This window comes from Pongo pygmaeus, chromosome X, assembly GCF_028885625.2.
Source record: "Pongo pygmaeus isolate AG05252 chromosome X, NHGRI_mPonPyg2-v2.0_pri, whole genome shotgun sequence".
NCBI lineage: Eukaryota > Metazoa > Chordata > Mammalia > Primates > Hominidae > Pongo > Pongo pygmaeus.
This window is the reverse complement of record NC_072396.2, coordinates 90,614,095-90,629,353: the sequence shown is the minus strand read 5'-3', so window position 1 is coordinate 90,629,353 and position 15,259 is coordinate 90,614,095. Positions and strand designations below refer to the sequence as shown.

General features: G+C 34.5%; 1 protein-coding gene across 1 annotated transcript in view; it reads right to left on the bottom strand.

The window, feature by feature from the left end:
- The window catches only part of DACH2 (dachshund family transcription factor 2), a 672,782-nt gene that overhangs the window by 3,676 nt on the left and 653,847 nt on the right, over positions 1-15,259 (bottom strand). Inside the window, exons 10-11 of the mRNA XM_054470661.1 lie at positions 14,403-14,549; positions 12,997-13,062 (exon numbers count right to left, since the gene is read on the bottom strand). Coding sequence (XP_054326636.1) covers positions 12,997-13,062; positions 14,403-14,549 — 213 coding nt within the window. The remainder of the gene's footprint in view (positions 1-12,996; positions 13,063-14,402; positions 14,550-15,259) is intronic.

The following is a 15,259-nucleotide window of genomic DNA, read 5'->3' as shown; positions in this document are numbered from 1 at the left end:
GGGCAGACGTGAAAACAACACAATGGATTAGATTTTGTTTAATGTAAGGAGGGCACTTTAGGAGGAGCATTAAATCTTTTTGATCATCAGAGTACCATATAACACATTGGAATGCTGCTCTATTAGATTTTTAGTAGGCATCAAAATGATGATAACAGGTATCTGCCCCCAGCCAATGGTCAGATCTCCTCTAAGTAAACAGTTAAAAATATTTGAAGCCATTTCCTGGGCAATTCAAGCCAAATGACCCATTTGGTCCTAATCATTTGAACACGTTAGGAATCTGGCTATGTCTAGACCAGAGAGTGAACAGTATAAAATATCCATAATCTCACTGACCCATCTGTCTTTCTCTTTTCTTATGCCTATAGATTTTTCATTCTGTTTGCTTGTTAATAGCTTAATAAAGAGGAAGCAAGATTGGGGATGGGAGGAGAGAAGAAAATAGTAAAGGGGTATTTTTAGCAGCTTGGGTATCTGTTTTTATCATTGCATTCTTTGCAAATCAGGAATGTGCTAGTAGAAAGGGGTTAAAGGACTTGCTCCACCATCAACAGTTCAAAGGAAAAACTGGGTGTGGTAAAATCTAAAAACTAGAGCTCCTTATATTTTCTTAGAGAACACTACAGGCCAAGTGTTTCTTTTAGAAATGAGAGCTCCAAAGCAGTGATAACAAATATCGATCATTTGCACAAATGATTTACCACCTGATATAATTTCTGTTAAATACCAGGTCAGACAAGTAGTTATTTCACAGTAATTGCAGCTTAAAGTAGGTGTGCCTGCATTTTAATTTGTCTCACACCATTTAGAAATAGCATTTTCTCTGTCTTAAAAATTCTTCCACCTACTTACCCCACTAGGATTCTGTGTGAATTAATGTGATAATGTTTTTGAAGCACTATGAACTCCTTGAAAGAAAGAGGTTAAAGAAGCGTAAAATGTGTTCAGTCATTATTATGACTATCCCCTAAAAACCTGTGAAACCCATTCTCTAGGACATTTTTCCTGTATGTGTAAGGTTCTATTTATCAGTAATGAACAAACACTAATTAAAGGTTCCATATTTTAAGGATTTGAGTATGAATTCTAAATAATTTACAACACTAGATAAGCAGGTAACTGCTACAGCACCCTATTCGTGCCTATGATCAGTTGGAGTTCCGGCATCAGTGTTCAGGCTGCACAGAAAAAACAATAAGACCTGGTCAAAATTTCATTCGAACAAAGGAAATTCAAAATCTACTCAATGCACTTCACTGAAAACCACAAACTCACTTTCTAGTATTTCGCTGTGCTATATATGTTCAAGATTTGAATAAATCTCTCTGCAATTAATGTATTATTTTATTAGGTTTATCCCTTAATCAAATATTCATTTATATGAGTCTCATTTTATTAAAAATGAAATTATACAAAGGTGAGCAAAAGCGTAGATTTACAGTATTTTAAAGCTTAATCTTATTCTCTAGGTGTGATATTGACAATATAAATATGGAGTAAATGATATTCCCTAACTCTAAAATATGCTTATGAGCCCCTTGTGCATGTTCTTCTTCTTTACAACCTGCAGCAAAATGCATAACTAGCTTAATAAGCAAGGCATTTAGGAATTGTTTTTTCCTCCACAGTCTAAAACATTAGTAAAGGCCTATACCGTTTTTTGTGAGTCAAAATCTTTGCTAATGACTGCAATGTTCCCTCAGTATGAGATTTCCTTCCCTGACAGGATGGTTATTTGAAAGTAATTGCTCACTTTTTATTTTTCAAAAAACTACCAAGAACTGTATCTATAATATGTTTAGAGGTTTATATTTACAATAAAATGCATCTGTGATTTTTCCTACCCAAGGTTCATGTTTGTTTCCAAATGTCTCCTCACCACTTGTTTACCTCTATAAACAATGGGACTGCAATACGAACTAATAGAATTCACACAGGTGTACTTTAGGCTATCAAACCTTTCTTTTGAGGTAGCTAAGCTATTCTTGAACTATTGGCAATATTTTCTAATGAGTTCTCCCGCTAAGAAGTAAGTTCTATGTTTTCTTTATGTTGCTTAATTAGTGCTGTGCTTCTGATTTACAAATGGGCACTATATTATTTAGCAGCAAGTAAGATAATCTCTTGAAGGTCATGTTTTCCTAACCTGAATAAGAGAGAGATAAAATAATGTGCTAGTTAATGCTCCACTTGTTTTCCACTTCAGTCTTAGATTCAATCCTAATTAAATGTAGAATTAATTGTAGAAACTCAACTTTAGTTGTGGAAATATGTTCAGAACATGATATTCTCAAATCAAAGAAGTGACAGTAGTGAGATTAGTTTGGGGTCCAGTCAGTTATTATTGCAGTAGTATAAATATCACTTACTAATTTGAAAGTAGGAAAAGCAGACAATTGCAAGCAAGGGGAAGATATAATATAGTGTTTGATTACTCTTTGTCTAGAGAAGAGCGCTATTTTGGAGTCATTTTTTTCAGAAGGTTCTGGTGTTTATTTTTAGAACATGACATATTTTTTTAAAAACAGAGGTTTCTTGAAAATAATAACCATTTGGGCTCATTAGCCTTAAAAATATCTGACTTACAATTTATTCAAAATAAAGACCAGGATAGGTCAATAGGTCATCTTTTTTTGTGCAAATGGTATCATAATGGAGTATCAAACTATCTCACTCACTTGTAATGCACCCTGGTTTTGTGAAATAATTATTTAATACATCCCTTTCCCCTTTATTGAATCTCTAGTTCTTAGAAAACATACCCTAAAAAGGAAGCATGAATGCCCTTCTGCTCACACATGGGGATAAAATGTAGAGATGTCACTAACCATAACCATCTACGGGAGAGCACATTCTTTAGAGGAAGTTTTACACATCACTTATAGGCCAAATAGTTCACTCCTACTGAAATCAACATTAGAAAACACAAAATCAAATTTGAGTGTATTTTATAGGGCACAGTAATAATTATACCTTGTGCTTGCCATACTTATCAGATAGTATGTATCTAACTTATTGATGAGGAAGAATAGGCAAGTATTATGATACCTATTTTACTAAAGTTAAGGCAGAGAGAAGGTAAATGACTTCTCAAGGTTAGTAACTGAGTTAGCGAGTTAGTAACTGAGAAATTCTGACTACTAGATCAGTGCTCTTTCTGCCACTTCACTGTGCCTCTCACATACTGGTTATAAAATGGCAATAGAAGTGCACATGTCCAGTACAGAGATCTGCAACTGTTGAGCCACATTAAGAGCTTTAGAAGTACTGAAATTCTATTTTTCATCTGAGAAGAGAGAGGAAGGGAGAGGAGAATAAATAAAAACTAACACATATGGAACACTATGTCAGGAGCCACTCCACATGTAGATATGGCATATATGGAATGCCATCCTCTTTCATTATTTTCTTGTTGTGGATAATGCTACAGTGAAAAGTGTGAATTATGTTTCTATGCCATTTCTCTAAATCTCTAAATAATCTGAGATCAAGTCCCCCACTTTCCATAAGCATATAAGTTACAAAATGTTTTTTCTTCTTTTTTCTTTTTTTTTTTCTGAGACAGAGTCTTGCTCTGTTGCACAGGCTGGAGTGCAGTGGTGTGATCTCAGCTCACTGCAACCTCTGCCTCCCAGGTTCAAGCGATTCTCCTGCCTCAGCCTCCCAGGTAGCTGGGACTACAGGCATGTGCCATCACACCTGGCTATTTTTTGTATTTTTAGTAGAGTCTAAAAATTTCTCCATGTTAGCCAGGCTGGTCCCAAACTCCATGCCTGAGGCAATCCACCTGCCTCGGTCTCCCAAAGTGCTGGGGTTACAGACGTGAGCCGCCACGCCTGGCCACAAAATGTTTCTTAAAAGTCTAATTGATTTAAGTTTTGTACCAGATGCAGATTGGAAATATTTTAGGTAACATTTTAAAGTATAGTTAAGTTCTATTTTTAAATAACTTTTAACTACTACTTTTGTCTGCTAAACTGATAGAACACTATAATACTCAATTTTAAACAAATAAAAATAAAGAGGAAAGTGAAAAATGAAAGTAATGGATAAACAAATGTTAACTTGTACAATGTTAAAAATGATGACATCCAACATTTCCCATAGAAGGTTGAAATGCAGTTATCAGGGAATAGTAAGATTTGAGGGTTTATTAGTGCTCTCTATTGAGGGTTTTTCCTCACTCATTATTAAATGGTTGCTCACAGATGCTGAGATCAACATTGCATCTATTCATTTTTATTATTTTAATGAAAACAAGAGCACTTAGACATTTGTGAAATGTTGCAGGAAGTCAGGGATCCTGAATGGAGGGACCGGCTGGAGCCGCGCGGCAGAGGAACATAAATTGTGAAGATTTCATGGACATTTACCAGTTCCCAAATGATACTTTAATAATTTCTTACCCCTGTCTTACTTTAATCTCTTAATCCTGTTATCTTCGTAAGCTGAGGATGTATGTCACCTCAGGACTACTGTGATAATTGTGTTAATTGTACAAATTGATTGTAAAACATGTGTGTTTGAACAATATTAAATCAGTGCACCTTGAAAAAGAACAGAATAACAGCGATTTTCAGGGAACAAGGGAAGATAACCATAAGGTCTGACTGCCTGTGGGGTCGGGCAAAATAGAGCCATATTTTTCTTCTTGCAGAGAGCCTGTAAACGGATGTGGAAGTAGGGAAGATACTGCTAAATTCTTTTCCTAGCAAGGAATATTAATAATGAATACCCTGGAGAAGAATGCATTCCTGGGGGGAGGTCTATAAATGGCTGTTCTGGGAGTGTCCGTCTTATGAGGTTGAGACAAGGACTCAAACACACCCCAGTGTCCTGTAGTACCCTCAGGCTTACTAGGGTGGGGAAAAACCTTGCCCTGGTAAATTTGAGGTCAAACTTGTTCTCTGCTCTTGAACCCTGTTTTCTGTTGTTTAAGATGTTTATCAAGACAATACGTGCACCACTGAACATAGACCCTTATCAGTAATTCTGCTTTTGCCCTTTGCCTTGTGATCTTTGTTGGGCCCTTATCAGGAGTTTCTGATTTTGCCCTTGTCCTGTTTTCTCAGAAGCATGTGATTTTTGTTCTCCTTTTTGCCCTTTGAAGCATGTGATCTTGTGACCTACTCCCTGTTCTTCCACCCCCTCCCCTTTTGAAATCCTTAATAAAACTTGCTGGCTTTAAGGCTCAGGCGGACATCACGGTCCTACCGATATGTGATGTCATCCCCGGTGTCCCAGCTTTAAAATTCCTCTCTTTGTACTCTTTCTCTTTATTTCTCAGCCGGCTGACACTTATGGAAAATAGAAAGAACCTACATTGAAATACTGGGGGCAGGTTCCCCTGATAGTGAAAGAACAGGAAGATAGGAAAGAAATGTTTGTAAAATAATGATGCTTTCTTGAAAGCTAATAAAGTATTTGGTGGAACTGTTGCTCCAAAAATCATTTGCATTACTGACAAAAAGTAGATTCCAGCTGAAGTATGTGGATCATTAGCAATGTTAATTTTCAAATATTAAAAAAGTAAAATGTAAACTTGAAAGGGTCAAGAGGTTAGGGGCCTTAAAGGAGTTGTGTATAAAATCCAAAAGAATGTTTTTCTTTAAATTCATTTTAATTTCCAAAAGATAATGTTACATGTCTATTATAAATGAAAAATAAGTTCCCTAGAGCAAATAAATAAAACTTTATGCTAATGCTGCATAAGGAATCCCAGTCTAAAATTAGTTAAGTGGCTGGGAGTGGCAGCTCACGCCTGTAATCCCAGCATTTTGAGAGACTGAGGCAGGTGGATTACCTGAGGTCAGGAGCCTGAGATCAGCCTGAACAACATGGTGAAAATTCAAAGTTAGCTGAGTGTGGTGGCCCACACCTGTAATCCCAGCTACTTGGGAGGCTGAGGCAGGAGAATCGCTTGAACTTGAGAGGCAGAGGTCGCAGTGAGCCAATATCATGCCACTGCACTCCTGCCTGGGTAACAAGCATGAAACTCCGTCTCAACAAATAAAATAAAACAAAATGTAAAATTAGATAGCAAGGCTCTGTTGGAATCTAGTTCTGACAGACAGGGTGAAGTGAGTTTAGTAAGAATAAAAAAGTTTATTTCTGTTACTATTTCAGCTGCTCCACACAGTTTTAAATAGAAAAGGGAGTTGTGTGGTATTTGTCTAAATTTTATAAATATTACCCCAATCTTTACAAACTTTTTTCTTTTTATTATTATTATTATTATTATTATTATTATTATTATACTTTAGGCTCTATGGTACATGTGCGCAATGTGCAGGTAAGTTACATATGTATACATGTGCCATGCTGGTGCGCTGCACCCACCAACTCGTCATCTAGCATTAGGTATATCTCCCAATGCTATCCCTCCCCCCTCCCCCCACCCCACAACAGTCCCTGAAGTGTAAACTTTTAAAAGCAGAAGTGATTATTAAATTACACCTGCTTTTAGACTATTTTGATTAATTAACTATGACGTAGAGAAGCTTCTTCCCTTTCCCTGAACCCCAATGCACTGTCTTGCATGGGATAATACTGTAGTCTTGTTACTTATCCTAACTAGCTAACTATGTGAGATATTTACAAGAATGGATTGATAGTGATGCACAGTGAGATAAATGAGTGAGAGTTAAGATTCCTGTGTTTTAGTTCCCACTGTCAATGGCAAGCAAATTAACTTAGGTTATTTTCATACTTACAAAACAGAAGTTAATCACATCTTTCCAAACTACCTCCCAGAAATAATCCTCCTAGAGGATATTATTTACAGGATAACACAAAGTACATCATGCTATACATATAATAGGTCCTGCCTTTCTTTTTTCACTATTCCAATTTTAGGCTATGAATTCCTCATTCTCAGAATGATAAGTATCTTGGAACAGAACCTCCACAGATTCATGTGGTAGCAACATCATAATTTTAATTTTTAAGGTACTATGAAAATGATGGCATGTGATTACAGCCTTCTATGAAAATGCTGTTTGTTTTATTTATTAAAACACAAATATGGAAGTAAAAAAGTAAAACTTGACTTAATCTTTTAATTAGGAAAATGTTTTTCCTTTTGCATGTCCTTCAGGTATACCTGGGTTGGGGTTGGCATATGGTGAATACTAAGCTTCAAAAATTGTATTGTATATGTAAACAGGATGGGGCATAAAGTAACTGGTCAAGCAGTTATCAGAGTTAAGTTAAACAGCCCTTCCTAGATTATAGTAAAAAACACCTGTTAATTAGTGAATTACTCCTGTAGACTCAACATGCTGACTAGCAGAACAACTTATCATGGCTGGCAAGTCTCACTATTTGCTATCACTGCAATTTGATCTGTTATGTAATTAACATGTAGCTAGAACTGCAAGTCTTTGATCTGTATATGAGATTGTATGTTACCATCATAATTACCATGACAGTCTTGTGGTCACTGAAAATAATTTTGTTAACAATGCATGTGTGTGGTGCAAGCGAATCCATGACAACCAGGCCCTAAACGATTAAATAATTGATGCAAGCTCTTCCCATCCTCCTAAGAAAAAATTAGAATGTGTACTATGGTCTGACAGATATTTCACAGCAAAGAGGTACCACCAGTCAGGATAAAAATCCTGTGGGAGGATGAAGAAAGTTAGGAGAAAATACTTTCTGAGAAAGAAAATAAAAAGACACAGGCCATTTAATAAACTGTACAGAAAAAAATTTTTGCTGCTTTAGAGAAAGATGCTGGTATCTTCTCTGTGGGGTGTGTGCTAGGGTCTTTTCCCATTGTATCATGGTCATTGCAATAAAGTTTCTCTAGGAAATAAAAGGATCCTACTCTTCAAGGAAGCATTTAAAAGAAAATTTTTAAGACCTACTTCCCACAATTCCTCTGGTCTCTGATTTGCTATATACCTCCAATTTATAAGAAAATATTTTCACTTTACAATGGGAACATCAGAGTACCTGTGTATATCTTCCAACACAGTACAAGGCATCAATGGGAGGGAAATTAATAATTAATGGTTGGTGAGTTTAGGGTAGGAAGCAGTCAGTGGAACCCCTAGAGATAGAGAAAGATGGAGAGCACACTGTGGTAGAGGAAATTAGAAAAGTCTATAATAAAATTCCATCTGTTCTCCTTTTAGTTTTTCTTGTCATATCACATACATGGCAATAAATCATATGCAATTTATTTTTTCTGGCTCCCTTTCACACTCTTACTATCACTTTTCTTACTATTCTTCCAAATTCTACAATGATAATCCTATTCCAAGGGTAGTTGCTTTTAGGAAATATTGGCATGGCATCTTAACTTCTTGGGAGGAATGTTGTTTTAGGTTAGTAAGCAAGTGCCAAAGAGAAAAGATAATAAGGAGGTCTAAGGGGTCAAGGAAGGATAGACACTGTTCAAATTGATTTTGAGAGAATTGATAAAAATAGACATATTTGCATATATTTTATATTATGAATATATATTAAATGTTCTATGCCATAAGGTATGCATATTAAATTATGCCCTAAATTGTAATTTTTAATATATTATAATAGATGTTAAAATGATATTTGCTGCTTTTGCAGTCAAATGACACTTTTTTTGCTTTTAATTCTTCAGTGGCAGCTTCATCAGTTACTGCATAGATGAGATCATGACTTTTATATCTTTGAATGGCCAGTCTGTAGTCTTAATAAGATCCCCTTTTTCTGAGCAAAAATGGTTCAGGAAAAAAAAAAGGTCTAGTAGGTTTACTTTTACATCAAATTTTGATTTCCTTTCACATGTAGATTTGACTTCATATCTACTTCTAGTGTGTCAGTAGCAAAAGGAATAAAAAATTATTTAGGATGCCACCACGTTTATGGAAAAAATATCAGAGGAAAATATATTCCAGTGCTAAATCATCTTGTGTCTTTGTCAAACACGTATACCTAAAATAAAATGTAAAAATTATTCACAGAAATTGACATTCCATGGGCAAAACACAGTTACTCATTTTGTGGTTTATTTTTTTTCCCCAAGCAAATGCAGTGGCAGATACAGGGGCAGTATGTCACTGTGCCCTTGTACTTTATGACGTTATCTCCCCTGAACTTTAGTATTTTATTTTATTACTATAAAGTCAGTTCATGATGGCAGTTGTCTATTTTCTAAAATGTAGGAGCTTCATATTCTGTTTTTGTTTTACCTATTGTTATTAAGATGTTAACTTCAATTTTTTTAAATTTAGGAAACATGCACTGTCAACTATACCACTAGCCACTAACAATGAAATATAGTCACACAAAAGTTAACTAAGGTATAAACATGCAAAAGGAGAAGTCTCCCTGAGATCATAAAATGATGTTATTTTCTGTTCAGCAGTTCATGTTACTGCTGTTCATGCTAATTAATTAAAGGAGCTGTTGCAGTAATGTGCAAACAGGGAATCTGAGAAACTGAGAGGGCTTTTAGGTCTCCAAGTGAAGTTAAGTCAATCTGGGCGCAGGCAATCAAATGTAATGAAATCACTTGTCAGTGCTAAGCTTGCAAAAACTGTGAAGTTTGACTAGGGAGTAAAAGGATTATAATTAGATTTCCAATAGGATAATAACTAAATGGCAGAACGCAGTAAAAAGAAATATTACTTTGTTAGCTAATGGTACTGCTGTTCAGTTTTAGTTTTTATCAGCACACTTGTAGTTGTGCTAATTTAATTTGCTTTTATCAGCAAAAATGCACTACGCAAACAGCACTTGAATGTCATTTGCAAAAAAATCATTGATCTGAAGGTGCACTTAATGACACTCAGTATGTTTATTTTATGTGAAACAGGGATTGGTTGATAAGATGGTTGATGTGCTATCTTGCAGGCCCTCAACTGAGTTATAGGAATTTGGATGGAATGACATTAGCACAAGTGCTCCACCAAATCCTTCATCTCTAGAAATAGTGGACATAACCATTGGAGTAGTATATACACATTGTGTGATCACCAGAAAACATTCTGTAGGAGTTGCTATGGTAGACTCCGAAAATATAAAGATACATATATCCTTTTATAGAAACTTGGTCTATGCATATTATCTTCTCTGCCAAACAACATTCAAAGCATAAAAGACATGAAATAACTAAGCTGAAGAGATGTATTATATACATATAATGTATTACATGTAATAAAATGTATACATATAATGTATCCTATATAATGTATTACATGTAATACATTATATAGGATACATTATATGTATATATACTATATATAGTAAATATATATAAAATCTTATATATATATATAAGATTTCTGGTACATGTGCAGTTTGTCCACACTAAAACCCATGTGGAAATTACCATAAAACTGGATATGACTTTTTTGCTTCCAGGGGTAGTCATGCAATGTTTTTCCAAGTGCCTTTTAAATTCTTAAGATGTCACAGTGGAATCAATTGAATTTCAAAGTGAGAGTACTAGGTGAATGATAGATTTCTATCTAGCAGAGCTATTGACAATAGGAAGAGAAAGAACTTTACTGATGCTAGAATTATTTCCTGTGATGGAGATGAATTTTGGAAATGGTATTGTATTGGCATACATGAACTGACCCTCACAATGATAGGAAATGATTTTTCAAGTTAAAAAACAGGTTTCAAGGGAGATGGAAAAGATTAAAACAGTATCAAAATAAGTCACAAAAAAGAACTATAACTCACAAAATCAAAATTATTAGGAAGAATAGAAAAATAATGGCTAAGCTTGCATTTCATGTTTTCCAACATTATACATTTTCTGAGTTTCATAGATACATTCAAAAGTAATGTTTTTATTACTTTTTATTATTTTACAGATAATAGGCAAAATGATTGGGATTTTAAGATAATTATTTGACCTGACTGATTTGGTAAACTCTATTTAAGATTAGTTCTGATAATATTTGTAGGCAACTATTTTCCTGGCTAAAAGAATAAAACATTATTGCTAAATTTTTTTGATTAAATTGTGATTCTACTGTCATATTAACATAAGACATTACCTATAGTTTTTCATAAGGAGATGACAGGGGCTTTATCATTTACAGTGCTTAAATGTCATGCAAAGAGAAGAGATAATGTGTATTTTTCCATTTTTATCACATTTATATGGAACCTTATTTAATGTAATGTAAAAGACAGACATCCAATATTTAGACAGCTATCTCATATTTAGCAAGTAAAAACTTGTAGAACTTATTAAAAGTATGCACAATGAAAACAAGTATTAAATGTGTCCTTCCCTAAGTGCAAGTAAATATGCAAAAGCCATTCTTGGTAGACTTCATAAAAGAATTTGGAAACGAAGAGTGGATCTACCTTTTGCTTGTATCTCCTAATTGCCCATGAATAAAATATCACTATTTGTTACATGGAAATGAAATAATTTTAGGACAGTTCAAAAGCTTGTACTTCTCTCAGAGTTAAGAAAGATGTTACTACTATGAACTAAAGGTATCATATAAATTAAACAAACAGCAATAAATCAGAGGTGCAGGTTAAAAGATAATAAAGATAAAACTCACTAGTGGTGTATTTGGATTACCCTCTCCAGTTCCAAAGCTGACCTTAAACCCACTCAAAGCAGGGCACAATCAAGTTCAACGTTCCTTAAAGACTATGTCTATATTTGCGTGTCACTGATTCAGAAGGGATCAAATGCTTCAGGCTATTCATCTCTACCACGGAGCTGGTATATGATGGCAAACTCAAATACCAGGCCCACAACTAGTGGGGCACTTCTTAGTGAATTTGCTGTGATGAATTGGTTGGACAAACATTGAATCCCATTTGAATTGGTTTTGCTCATATAGACAAAGCCTTTAAGCTGAGGGAATAAAGCAGGCAAGCAAAAAAGGGATAAGAACCAGCAAAAGCTTCATTGAATGAGTTAAGCATGCATGCTTTTACACCTAACATAGTTAGTGCATTAGTTAGGTCTACCCAGCTGCAACAGAATCATGCATCACTAGAGTATCCAGGAGAGCTAACATTTCTGGTTTTATAAAGATGACTTGTAAAACTACATGTAAAACAACTTATGAAGCTACCACATAAAATGGTGACCCTTAGATGAACCCAAATGGATATTTTGGTCACAACCAGTTCTGTTGCCTTTATGAAGATCCACTCATCACATAGGAGAAAGGCACTGATTAATTCCAGCGAGCGACATATTCATGGTTGTCCTAATTTTTCAAAGTTAGGAAATAGTTTTCTCATAAAAATATTCTTTATTTTTTATTAGAGTGAGGCATTTTATCACAATAAATGTGAAAATAAATGTAATCTGCATGCAAAAGTCTAGAAGTGCATTGGAATCACACTGGAAAATTTTCAGTGGTCACATTTAACTCATATTTTTATGTGCTTTTGCACTCCAGTGAGACTCTATATTGATTTGTTTCATCTGTTCTCTTACTACTGAATATTTTCAAATATTTTTTAAGATGTAAGCAATTGTGATAATCATGTAAATCACGAATTATAAGTCATGTTCTGATTTTCATACTTAAGTGGTCTCTAAGATTAACATCAAAATTTAAAGGATAAAAAAATGTTGTCTTGAATACCTTCAAAATTTTGATAGGTTACAATTATTGTACCTGTGGCTTTTACAAACAGCAAAGTGGTGAAATTACAAAAATACCTCATGGCATTGTACACTTTTAAAAGGTAAATTACATTCACATTTATGCATTTTTAGAATATGCCTGACATACAAATGTGTATTCTTTTTACAGCTACACGTATTTGCTCACATCGTATATGTAAAATTATTAGTCCCTATGTAACCAGAGTTATTGGGTTTTCAAAGCCATATTAAGTATTTTTTCTCAAAAAACTGCAAATTGCTTCCTTTGTCATAAAGTAAGAAGTGTCAAAACTTATTTATTTTATTTATATGAAGAGTATCATCACAGGAGCTCATCCCCACCTCATCCCCAGGGGTCACATATTAAGCAGTCATAGAAAGAAGTTTTCAGTTGACTGTACCTTGCATAGCAGCACTGTCATGAGGAGTCCCATTGTTTTCTATTTCAATATCTGGCATTCCAGTATCTGAAATAAATGATATGCAAGATTAAGGTACAATTAGGTGGTTCCCGATTCCATTTAAAGAGAAAACTCCAGTAAGCCAGTACTTTGGTCCTATAGATAACATAAGACCTTGGGTGGCATTTTTGTTTTTTGTATGTCTGTTTGTTTTTAATGGTAGGAGGGATGATTATAAACTGCAGCTGAATTTTATAATTGAGCATATATTTCTAGGTATATTGTAAATACCTCTATTTTTTTTTTATTCTTTAAAAATAAATCTTAGGAAAATAGTCTGTCCGTTAAAACCCCCTAAGACTATCAGGTTAACTTGCCCCCATCCTCATGGTATATTTTCCCTTTGTAAAATGTGATTGATGATATTATTTATGATATATATATATTCATATATATACACATATTTATATATGTACATATGTGTATATATATATAAATATGTGTGTATATATGTGTATATATGTGTGTATATATATATGTGTGTGTGTGTGTGTATATATGTGTATATATATGTGTGTATATATGTGTATATATATGTGTGTATATATGTGTGTATATATATGTGTGTATATATATGTGTATATATATATGTGTGTGTGTATATATAGTAAGTGCAAGTGAATACCAAAATACTCATTATGGTTTGTGGTCTTCATGTAGTACTGGCTCTAGGGACAAATGTTTTATGATTGTGCTGTTCAGGTAAAAGCTAGTAATTTTGATGTAAAAAGGTTCTGTTTGTGTGTGTACATATTTACTTGAACATTTACTTGAAATTGGGTCTGAGTGAGATGAAACAATGTTATGAGGCCTCAGAATTAAAAATGGAATCAGAAAAGTTTGGAATTAAGATCTTTCATAATTCAAGCATCTCCATTTACAGGATCTGCAGGGATTTACTTAGAACATGTTTTTTCAACCTGGTAGTCCTTAGGCATGGCAACACTGATGCAATCTGCATTGAAGGAACAAGCATTGTATAGCTAATCACAATACAGTTCACCAAACATCAGCATATTCTAACATGAATGGACCTAATCCACCTACATTTCAGGTGCAGGATGGTTATCAGCGTTATTGCTTCTACTGCAAAAGTCAGTAGGACTTCCTATTATTCCAAGGCTATTTGTATCTCCTGAACAGTGATTATTTTGACTGGATTTAATTCATGATTTAAAACACTTGGCCTCAAATTGATTTTTTAATCATTCCTGGACAAAATACGTCTGTGTTTCCCTCTCTCCCTTCCTTTCTTCCTGCCTTCCTCTTTTTTTTCCTTCTTCTATTTTTCTTCAATCAGTTTTGCTTTGTTTACCTTGAGTGTGAAAGTCCAAATCAGACATTACCTTTTAACATCCTCAGGCCACTGTCACTAGTGGTGGCTTGCTTAAGTGCCTGCTCCACTTGCTCCCGGCGCTTTGATTCAAATTCCAAGGCTTCCTGCAATTTTCTCTTGGTTTTTTTCTCCTTCTTCAGGCGCTTTTGCATGGTAGCTGAAATGTAAAAGGTAGTTTGCAAAGACTTGAGCAAAGAAATAGGGATGCCAGTTTTGATGAATTATAAGCCACAGATATAGGTATAGATACAGAGAGATATAGAAATATTTCACTTGACATATGATTAGCGTTCTTTTGGTACTATTTCTCATCAGGGTCATCTAAGGAGTGCTTTATTTACTGTATTTCAATCACACAACTGACTTCTTTCTATTTCCACATTTCCAGAGTGTATATTCTGTAATACACATGCATTTGTATGATGGTGGTAGTGGTGGTGGAGAATTGTCTTCTACTTTGACTCTCTATATGCATTTAATGATTCTTTAAACATTTTGTAATTCTCTTAAGAAAAATATTCTTATTATTCATCAGGTTACTGATTACTATTCATATTTCAAAATGCAAAAATAATCCTGAAAATATCTATTAGGTTGCAAAATACAGTCTTTAAAACTGAAAATGGCAAGTGTCCATTCATCTGAAATGTTACCAGTTCTAAAGGCAAATATCTGTCTGTTTAGTGTACATATCATCAGTCTCTCTCTCTCTCTCTCTGCCTCTCTCTTGCTCTTTCTCTGTATGTGCATATACAGTCAAAGGCTGCATAATGAGATTTCAGTCAATGATGGACCGCATATACAATGGTGGTTCCATAAGATTATAACGGAGCTGGAAATTCCTATCACCTAGTGACACTGTAGTCA